The sequence below is a fragment of the Prosopis cineraria genome, unplaced genomic scaffold (genome assembly GCF_029017545.1).
Source record: "Prosopis cineraria cultivar Desert tree isolate PC_DT_omini unplaced genomic scaffold, ASM2901754v1 PC14, whole genome shotgun sequence".
NCBI classification, from domain to species: Eukaryota; Viridiplantae; Streptophyta; class Magnoliopsida; order Fabales; family Fabaceae; genus Prosopis; species Prosopis cineraria.
The window spans coordinates 22,818,740-22,830,573 of record NW_026555345.1 but is presented as its reverse complement, the minus strand read 5'-3'; the positions used below and the strand labels follow the sequence as shown (position 1 = coordinate 22,830,573).

The 11,834-nt window shown below is 31.5% G+C and overlaps 1 protein-coding gene across 1 annotated transcript; it reads left to right on the top strand.

Moving 5' to 3' along the window:
- The first annotated feature begins 9,805 nt into the window (after positions 1 to 9,805).
- LOC129293849 (protein DMP2-like) lies at positions 9,806 to 10,678 on the top strand. Its single transcript, XM_054931960.1, has one exon. The coding sequence runs from the start codon at positions 9,886 to 9,888 to the stop codon at positions 10,507 to 10,509; it is 624 nt and encodes a 207-aa protein (XP_054787935.1). The 5' UTR covers positions 9,806 to 9,885; the 3' UTR covers positions 10,510 to 10,678.
- The last annotated feature ends 1,156 nt before the right edge of the window (positions 10,679 to 11,834 follow it).

The following is an 11,834-nucleotide window of genomic DNA, read 5'->3' as shown; positions in this document are numbered from 1 at the left end:
CAGAATCATCATAGTATTGTAATATATAAATGATCCACCATATATTAATGTAATTTTAATACATTAAATATTCTTGTAATTTAAAAGTTAATATTGTTAACATACCATCTCAGGAATTATGCTCTCGTTATGTATAATGATGTCCTTCATGAACTTCATGATGCAATAGCCACAATCCAAGCTATTTTTTTTTGTCTTGGACACTAAAAATTAAAGAATCGATGAATATATATTAATGCATTAAATTTCAATTTAATAAATAATTCTAATTACCTTAATTATATTTCAAGTGTAGGCTGCATCAAAATTTATAAAGGACCTTGAAATTGATTGTTTTGCATTAGTGCAGTATAACACAATCACCCTAATGAAACAGTAAAAAATATGTTTGTATGAAATTTAAATAATTAAATAAATATGTAAAATACTTTATGCACTTACGTATTAATTAACTCCAATAAAATTTTTCTCTTCCTCGGCTCCCTTCCAAGATAATTGAGATAATATATCTTTGGAGTGTTGCTAAATGGTTCGACGGCGATCAACATCCAATGGTCCCTAATATATTAACAAGTGTTACAAAATTATAATTAATTCATTAAATTTAAAATAAAAAATTATTAAGATAAGTGAGAATTTCGTTACCGTTGACAGTATGGTATTATGAATAATGTTCCCTTTTGAGCTCTTGCTTTGAAATTTTGGCTTAATGCCTTTGCTTGTTATAAAATTTTGTCGCTTTTAATTAAGGCATGTGCACCCACTTCATGAGGACTAAAGAAGACGAACTTCGTTTGTAGATCGAAAGGGACAACAAATTTGTCATACAAGCACCTATTATAAATACAAGAAATGAATTAGTTTATATTTAAAATATTAACTATTCATATATGAAAAAAAATTATCATATGTAGAAGTTGAGAAAAGTGACACTGGTCATATCATGTTGAAGCACTTCATCAACAACATCAAGCAAAAGCATATCATATTGGTCTTCACCATATACACTAGCCTCGACGGGATTTGCAGGACCAGAGGATTAGACTTATGAACCGTTGCATATACTTGGAGCAAATTTTTATGTTGGCTTGACAATTGAGGCTCTTGTTCAAGCACCGCTTTATGGGAGACTGCCTTTTTACAGGAGAGCCTAGATCGGGGTATCATCTTTTTTTTACTCTGCATCTTTGTCAGTTTTTTTTGGACTTGGCATCCTAACTTGACTAGCTTGCCATCCAATAAAACTACCCATCATCTCTCCAACAATCCCTACGTCCTCGGTAGGAATAGGTAGCGGATAGTTCAAATCCTTCGGCACATCAATAACAACACGTACATAGGACACAGGGAGTGGCATATTATGTAACATGTCTCTCGGAAAATTAAACACCCGATTGATAGTAACCACATGATGATTTGGGCTATTTACCAACAACTCACATAGGTTCTCACCCTATATTAATAAGTAATATACTATATTAAAGTTATAGGAAATAAAAATAGTGAAACATAAGTGAAACAAATTAATAATGTTTTATCTGAAGGAGATTTTTAGTAAGCTGCATGACACTGTAACTACCTTTCTCGCTAGAACTAATATAAAACTCTGCCTCCCGCCTCTCCTTGTCCTTTAGCAAAGCTTCAATCATGTCTCGTTGCCTAGATAGCTCCTCTTTCAGGGTGGTAATCTCAGCGCTTGCACCCACATCTTCTGTTGACCTTGCTTTCTTCTATGACTCGAATATTTATTTTTTTGAGACACCAAAGCCATATCCCCTAACTTGACCAGCGTGTTTGAGATTACCCAACACCTTGCCTAAGATATCATCATCAGGCATGCTATTTTTCTTGATCTTAGCCTGTGCAATATATAGTAAGAAAGTTAAATTAGTTGATTGAGTATAAAAAAAAAGTGTTAAGTTAATTTACTTATACACTTGTCAGCAAGCTCCTGAACACATTCATCAATAATGTTTCCTTTTTTATTGGTTCGGCCTTCTATAAAGAGTCTGTGAAGTGAAACTAAGCTTGTCCCTGAACTCTCTCACTCGATCTATAAATTTAACTAAATTTGAATGTGAGTATAGTACATATATCCATGAAATAAGCTAAAATTATATAGTATAAATACTAACTTATCATTTGTTATTCAATTCCTGCATATCCTATACGTCCCTTCTTGTAAGGGTATAGATCTTCCTCGTGCAACTCTTTCTTTTTGTGGTTCAACTCTTGTGCAAAACATATAGAATCATATCAATAAAATTAAATATATCGACAATAATAAAAAATTAATTCATCTCATTATTCTTACTTGAAATTGTCCCTCGAGACGTTGAGCAACAAATTCATCACACTGTTCTTGTGAAACTAATTGCCTTATCAATTTGAGGACCTTACTACTAAAGTTTTCTCCTAATTTTTTAATGTATTTCGCTCCCACGAAATATCAAAATTTCTGCATTGCCTTTCCAACTTGTTGGATGACAAATTTCATCTGACTAGCATTAATTGCAAACGTTGACTGTAAACAAAGACAATTAATTAGATTTTCGATCGAGTAATTTCAATTAACTACAACAATGTGAGTAAAGTATTTTACCTCTACTTGCTCCTAAATATAATTTTTTTAGTTGGACTAACATCGTTCTAGTGCCTAATTGTAATTGGCACATTTGCTTTTACCACAACCTTTATCTAGCTAATGAATTTATTTTTGTTGGTCTTGATAGGTTGACCTTTGAAATTTCATTCAACTTCATATTTCTATCTAGCAGCCCTTCTTCTATTCACCTTGATCATCAATGTCAATTCTCTTGATCTTTGATTTGCTTCTTGCTGAATTTGCTGGTCATTCATCTCAACACTAGGATCAACACTACTAGGTTTACTAAGACTAACACTCTTTTGAGAAGCCATTTACCTACAAAAGTAGAAAAACAAAATAAATAATAAATAACAATATAAAAAATAAAGCATATAATAAGTAATTTATAGGTTTAATGTAAATCACACATCACAAAACAAATATAGCACATAATAAATAACAATAAATTTTTAAACCACACAAAACAAGTAACCTACAGGTTTAAATTATTCTTTTTCTTTTTCTTGTACGTTCTTTATCTTTGCTCTCCTTCTTTGCTCGAATGCTTATACCTCTTTTTTTTTAATTCAAATACCATCATTGTGATCATTTCTCATATACAAAGCTTCATCCTCAACGAAGTAACTTCAAATGGTATCCCCATAAAGGGATCATTTTTAATTGTAGAATCATTCATATCTTCGTATATTTTACTGCTCAATAAAATGATAAATTAATTTACTTTAGCTGGATCAGGAACAAAAAACACTTGGTAAGCTTATGAAGCTAAAATAAAAGGCTCATCTTTATACCTTTTGCTATTAGGATCCACCATTAATAACTCCAAGTCATCAACTTTAAGACCATTTTTTCAATCAACCCACTTACAACCAAAATTGAAACTTGAAATTTGATATAATCTAACTCTCAAATGTGCTCAATTACCTCAAAATATGACATTTTTGCGTATAAGGGATATTTGTTTTTAGTACTAGATATATGCATTGCTTGGGCTATAAGAGTTACATTACTATTTTGCATTGTGCTCCGATCATCTTGCTCTTTGGTATAAAATGTGTACCCATTAATGAGATGGCCAGTGAAAGAAGGAACTTATTTATCTGGACCTCTTGCCAACCATTTTAATTTTTCAAAAACTAAATCAGGATCAGCAGTTAACTTCTCAAGAATGTGCTGTTTCAACTAAACTGTAAAACTCTTATTATGCTTGTTTGTATACCAAATCTTTGATTTATTAAGGTTATCCCGCTTAAGCTTAGTCATGTGCATCTTTATATACTCCTCAACCTCTATAGAGTTGTGTAGTACATATAAATGTGCTTGTTCCTATTGTAAGTTGGAGATTGTAACTACTTTATTGCCCATAATTCCTTCTCCATCAGTTCTACTATCATGCCGAGAAGTTGAAAGACCAATATGGTTGAGATTTGATAAGTACTCAGTACAAAATTTAATTGCCTCCTCATAAATGTATCGTTCAACTATATAACCTTTAGGTTGACTCTAATTTTTCACATATCCTTTTACTATTTTCATGTAATGTTCAAATGGATACATCCATCTCAAGAAATTTGGGCCACACATTTGTATCTCTCTAACTAGATGAATAGTGAAGTGCACCATTATATCGAAGAATGTAGGCGAAAAATACATTTCAAGTTCACATAAGATTAACACAATTCGGCTTTGCAATCTTGACAATTTTGTTAGGTCAATCACTTTACTATATATAGAATTGAAGAAGAAACATAATTTTGTAATCATGGCTCGAATTGTATAAGGTAAAATAGAACATATAGCCACTGGGATAAAATTTTCCATCAACACATGGCAATCATGAAATTTTAAACCCTTCAACTTCAAATCCTTCAATGATACAAGGCCCTTAATATTTGAAAAGTACCCTTCTGGAACTTTAATAGTAGCAAGCAACTCACAAAAAGTCTTCTTTTCTCTTCTAGACAATGTATGAACTGCTGCACAAAGAAATGTGCGACTTGCCTTCTCTTGCATAGCTAACTCTTCCCTTATCCCCATAAAAATCATATCAAGTCTTGCCTTAATGCCATCTTGGGTTTTTCCTGAAATATGACGTAATGTACCAATCAAACAGTCATACACATTTTTCTCAATGTGCATAACATCAAGAAAATGTCTCACATATAAGGATTGCCAACATGGTGGGTAAAAAAAAAGACCTTTTCTTCCACCCACATGTCCCAAGATGTTTTGCAAAAGGTTTTCCAAACTTGATATTCAAATTCTTCACCTTGTCAAAATATTGCTCACTTATCAGTGGCAAAGGTGCCTTACTTTCTTCTAAATTCCCATTGAAAGCATTTTTTAGTTGTCGATAATAATGATCAGGATGCAACTATCTACGATGTCTGAGATAGACATTCTTCATCCCATATTCTAATCTCATTAAATATGTGCCCTCTTCACAAATAGGACATTCGAGATTTTTGTTGATACTATACCTTGACAAATTACCATATGTTGGAAAATCATTGATTGTACCAAACAACGATGCTCTTAAATTGAACATTTCCTCTCTATGTCCATCATATACCTCAACATCGTGCTCCCACAACAATTTTAAATCTTCAATTAAAGGAGTCAAATATATGTCTATGTCATTCCCCAACTATTTTGGCCCCAAAATTAGAATGGATAGCATCATATATTTTCGCTTCATACATAACCATGGAGGTAAGTTGTAAATTACCAAAATAACTGGCCATGTACTGTGACTGCTACTTTAAAGCCCATGTGGATTCATTTTATCAGTAGATAATACGAGGTGAAGGTTTCTATCTTCTGCTCCAAAGTCAGGGTAATCGAGATCAATTTTTTTTCCATTGAGAAGAGTCAGGTAGATGTTGAAGCTTCCCATCTTTGATCCATTCATCTGTATGCCATGTCAAATTTTTTACATCTTCTATACTACTATACAACTGTCTAAATCTAGGTACAATAGGAAAGAACTATAATGCCTTCTTTAGACTTTTCTCATTCTCTTTATAACACAAAGCATTATATTTTGGACACTCCATTAATGATGCATAATCATTTCTAAATAATATGCAATCATTACGATAGGCGTGTATTTTCTCATAACTCATGTCAATTGAGTGTAGCATTTGTTTTACCTCATACATAGTCCTTGGAAGCTTATTGTTCGCAGGTAGAAGTTATTTTATGAGTGTAAGATTTTTTGTAAAGCTCTTATCATTTCATCCATTGATCACTTTTAAGTTGTACAATTTGAACACCGCTGACAACTTTGTGAATTCGGTGCAACCAGCGTACAAGGGCTTCTCTGCATCACTTTTCAACATCTCTATCATTTCAGGACAATCCTCAAGTTCCCTTTCAATTGCATTAGCTATCTCTTCAAGACAATCACCTTTATAAGTATCTGTGTCATGATCATCTAATTCAAAGCTTTCTTTATACTCCCAATTATTAGTAGACTCATCATCTCTAGTCTCTCCATGCTTATGCCAACACTTGTAATTTTCATCAATTCCATAGCACACTAAATAGTCTTCCATTTTAGATGCATTAATTTGCTTCAAAAGACTACATCTTACATAAAGGCACACTATTCTTCTAAGGTCTTTTACATGCTCAAAAGCAAACCTCATAAACTCTTTCACACCATTCAAATATTCTTTACTTAGTCGATTGGAAGACATCCATTCTTTATTCATAACTTTTTAATCTAAAAGACAATTCATTCAAGGAAATGTGATCAGTAACTCATGAATATGGAAAGGAAAGGAATGATAGAAAGATTATTAATAAAGAAATTGACTACTCTACATATAATATAGACTAATTAATGAATCATGAGTTACAATACATGAGCATTCATATATTCCTTCAATCGTCGAAAAAAATTTGACAGCATAACGACACAAAGAAAGTATTTCTCAGGCTAAAATCCTCTTTTCAATCTTGGCATCTCACTCAACAAACTAATTTCAACCATATACAATTATAAAACTAATAAAATTCTCACAAAATAGCATTTTCAGATTAACTCTAATTTTTATAAAATTATATATAAAATTCGTTCAAAAATCATAGAAAAAAGAAAAACACTATAAACATCATTTTAAATTAATTTTTTCTGTCTCATTGATCGTTCTAAGGTTACATATATCCTATATTAACAATCTCAAGCCAAGAACAAATCATTCTTTACCAAATGTAAAAATATCAATAAAATAGCAATGATTTTTAAAAAAACCATGCATCAGTTTGGGTCACTAAAATGAATTCCAATTGTAATAAAAATTGGTAGACTAGTACATTTTAATATGTAGTTTTGAATGATAAAACTACTCTGATCAAACAATGCATGACATTTAAAATAAAAATTATTGAAATAAATCAGTCAAAATTCATAGAAAAATACAATCATCATAAATATCCCATTTTGATCACTAATTTTTGTCTAAATAATCATTCTAAGGCTAAGTATATCATCTACTATCATTCTCAAGTTAATAAAACATCAAACATTAACAATTTTTGACATCCCACAATATTAAAATGGGCAACAAATGAGGAGAAATTGAAACAAGAAAAATTAACTAATAAAACAATCCGTAATATTAAATAAATCAATCTCATAATCTAGAAATCTAAGCATATTGAAAAAAATGAAGAAAAACCATAAAAATACTCACCCATATACCTTGAAGAAGAGAGGATAAAACACAAAAAGGAAGCAAATGAGAGTGACAACAGATGGCGTAGGAGGAACACTTTCACGTCGGAGAGGGACTAAGGTGGTCGACGGTAATAATGGAGGCAGATTGAGAGATTTCTACCGATTTTGTGTAGAAGTGGAGAAGAGAGAAAACCGATAAGACGAACGGGCAGGAATGAAAAAATGAATTTAAAAACTGAATAAAAATGAGAATAAATGACAGGTATTCTAATACCCGTCATTTATTCATGAATATATGGCGGGTGTTTATTGAGGCTTTAAATGACCGTTGTTTTAAACAACCGTCATTTTAAGCTTAAAATTTTTTATTTTTTTATTCAAGAAACTGAAACATTGGCTCTAAATATATGACGAGTGTTTAAAAAATCCATCATATATTGTTGGGACTTTAAATGAAGGGTGTTTTAAACACCCGTCATTAAAGTTTTAAAATTTTTAATTTTTTTAATTTAAGAAATTAAAACAGCGAGCCTCAATATATGACGGTTGTTTGTATACCCGTCATATATTATTTAAACTTTAAATGATGGGTAGTTCAAATGCCTGTCATTTAAAGTGTAATTTTATTTTTTATTTTTTTCCTTCCAGTAAATAAAACATTGGGCTGAAATAAATGACGAGTTTTTTTAATACCCATTTAAAGTCTACAATATATAAACATCTGTCATTTATTTTTTCATTGTCACCCGCCTCTCTCATATATAACGTGTTTTTATTTGACTGTAATTTTTTATGGTGTCTTATATTTACATTTTTATAGTAGTGTAGATTTGATCATCCAAAAATAAATTCAGGCCCACATTTTATTATAATTATTTCTTTGTAATTTTAAATTTTCTATGCACCTGATTATTTGGAATTTAATTAGTCAAACAAACCCTCTTGTTTAATTTCTTTCTTCATATTTTAATTTTCCATCTTCTTCTTTTTATATTGTATTTGAAATCATACAACTTTCTGTTGGCAACTGATCATGAAATCATACTATTTAATTTAATTTATTTCGTTTCTCTATACATAATCTCATTATCCCATTGGATTGCCGATTTTATTTAATGTCCATGCATATCTTATTATGACTTAAATGTTTTTTTAAATACAAAAATACTTATTTTAAATAAATAAATATAGAAAATATATTTAATTTAATATAAAAATTATAGTAAATCTTCTATAGAAGATGTGTCTATATTTAGTGCCCAATTATGTCTTGAATAAGATTGTCTCCTTTGGTCCAAAAAAAATAGAACTGTCTCCAATAAAAAAATACCTATAAATAATAAAAAAAACATTTATAATGATATTACACATATATCAAACCAAAAATAGACAATTAACTAAACAAAACAGATTGCATACACGAATAAAAGTATTGAGAAAAAGCATGTACATCCATGTATCCATCCATCTTATATGAGCTGGGAATGAATTGCTTGGACAGATAATTCTAACGTATATGCCATCTCCTACACACACACACACACGCAAATGCACAGGGGATGGTATTTATATATGCAAATATTTAGATCCCGTTTGTTTATTAGAAAAGAATGTGATGAACTAAAAAATAAAGGTAAAAATAAGATGATCAAATGAGATAAATGGACACATTTATAAAAAAAAGGGGTAATTTAGTTCATGAGATTAAAAATGATGATTCATAATATTTTTGGAGGGTATGATGATTATCACATTTGTAGTATATATTAATGAGTTTTATCATGCTCATCAAGGAAGGAAGGATAATTTAATTTATTTTTGTATAATTTTTTCAATCTATTCCACTCCTTTTATTTTTAATAACCAAATGAGACTTTAATCATGAACGCATTCTTTTGTATATGTAGGGTAAAAGAGCAAATTGGTCTCTAAGTTAAAAAGGTCCAAAAGCATTTAGTATCTTGAACTTGTTTTTGGTGAAATATTTTCCTTAAACTTTTAAAAATAGTGCAATCTATCCCCTATTATTAATAAAAGTTAACTTTGGCAATTAGTTAATCAAAAAATGACAAAATGATCTCAAAATTACAAGAAATCACCAATAATATTTTCCAGTAATTTTTTAGTTATTTTCTATATTTTTAAGGTTTTTTATTATTTTTCAATTAACTAATAATTAAAGTTAATTTTAACTGAATTAGATTGCACTGTTTTTAAAAGTTAAAGGATAATATTACATTAGAAATAGAATCCCACACTCATGGACTTAATTTAGGGCGAATTTATTCTTTTACCCTATGCGGGTGTGTGGGTGTACATTAAGTGGTGAAAGCTTGAATTAGAAATGAAGCTGATCTCGTCATGCCCAAAGGCACAAGCAAAAGCAAACCTAAGCTGTCACATGTGTCGAAAGAAATATTCATATTGCGTACAAGCAATCCTCTCCTCATCTCTTGTGTGTGTGGATATATATATGGACACACACACATACACATACAACCCACAACGTTGTGCTTATTCCTCAGTAATAAAAAGATCGATTGGGTAGGCTTTATATATATAATCATTGCGCAGCACAAAAACTCAGATTAATATGGGTGGAAAAATCTCAAAGAACAACAACGACACAGCCACAACAAGCAGCAGCAGCAATAATAATAATAATAGCATATCAGGGAAAGCATTCAACGGACTCGGTAATCTCATCAGGCTCCTCCCTACCGGCACCGTCTTCCTCTTCCAATTCCTCAACCCCGTCGTCACCAACGACGGCCGCTGCGGCACCGTCCTCAACAAGTACCTCACCGGCGCTCTTCTTATCATCTGTGCTTTCAACTGCGTCTTCGCCAGTTTCACTGATAGCTACACTGGCAGCGACAGCGCCCGCCACTATGGCGTCGTCACGACCAAGGGGATATGGCCGTCTCCTGCTTCGGACGACGTCGACTTGAAGGCGTACAGGTTGAGGTTTGGGGACTTCGTGCATGCTTTGTTCTCGCTGTTAGTGTTCGCCGTTTTGGGACTGTTGGACAACAACACCGTCCAGTGTTTCTACCCCAAGTTGGAGACACAGCAGAAGGTTCTGTTGCAGGTGTTGCCGCCGGCGATCGGAGCGCTTTCCGGTGTGGTGTTCATGATGTTCCCTAATAACCGCCATGGTATTGGGTACCCTGCAAGCTCCGACGACAATGCTACCCGAAGCTCCCAAAAGCCCTAGTTTGGTGGTGGTTAAGTGTGTGCACGTATGTATGCATTTATGTGATGTTTCTGTTTCGTTTGCTTTGATGGACGACGAAGACGACGTATATTTATCAATTTGACTAATTTTGTTCGTAAAAAAATAAAAATAAAAATCCAATAAAAAGAAAAATTATATACTTATGACACTTTGATCATTCTCTCGTTGCTTTATTTTCCCATACGAAGACGTACGTTAATCTCAGCCCAAGAGATGTCCATTAATTGCTCTCAGTGTTTTGGAAAAGATATTTTTTTTTCCTGTCGGTAGAACCTATTTTTTATTATACTTAAAAAAACTGTGTTAACTAGAGATGGATAATTCAGTGCACATTTTTTCATGTATTTTCTTCCACATCTATTTTTCATTATTAAAGAAGAGATTTAGAAGATGGGAAAATATATGTATTGGTCTTAATTAATAATAAAATAATTAATACGTTGCATACAAAAAAATTTAAATGGGCTTTCGTTTTTCTTACGAGATAAAAGTGACAACAATATCGAAAACAGAGAGAGTGAAGACAATAATTTGGATCAGAGCCCAGTTATAATTTAATTTTCCATTTGGGTTCAAGCCCAATCTGTATAGAACCTGAATACTTTATAGTTTTTATCAAGAACCTAGTAAAATAATAATAATAAACTTTATAATTAGTTTTTATTTTTTTAAAAAATTCAAGTACAATGAATCTATCTAAACTTTTTTAGTGGTGTGATAATGCAAGAATAATTTTTTCGGTCCAAATGCAAGTATAGTTATTTCTACAAAATATACAATTTTTATAGCCAAATCTACACAATCACCATATGCTAATGCAAGACAACGAACCTAGCGCATTTAGAAGTCCTCATTCTTCAAATCAATTACAAGTTTACCGAAAAAAAAATGTCATGAAATTACAATAATCAACTTGTAAGGGAGTTGATATAGCTTAATAGCATATCTTGAGTTTTAATCATTGATATACACTAATGACTAAGTTCTTGATGGGAGTAATGTCTCCTAAAGAGATGTCCACAAGCTATTAACTAGATTAGTCTGAGTCAAAACTCATGCAAAAAAATTATGTAAACTTGTGAAGAATTGGCTAACATACTCTTGAATTGGACAAAACTGTAATTTAACAAACAAAATGTGAATTAGTATCTCAATTAATATATATTTTTTAAAAAAATTACTCCTAACATAGTCATCTCTTATAGAAAAGAGAGCTATGCATTTATACACATACACAAGCATGTTAACATCAAATTGAAATTTGCGACTTTTTCTAAAACGAAAGAGGTGGTATTATCATTGAA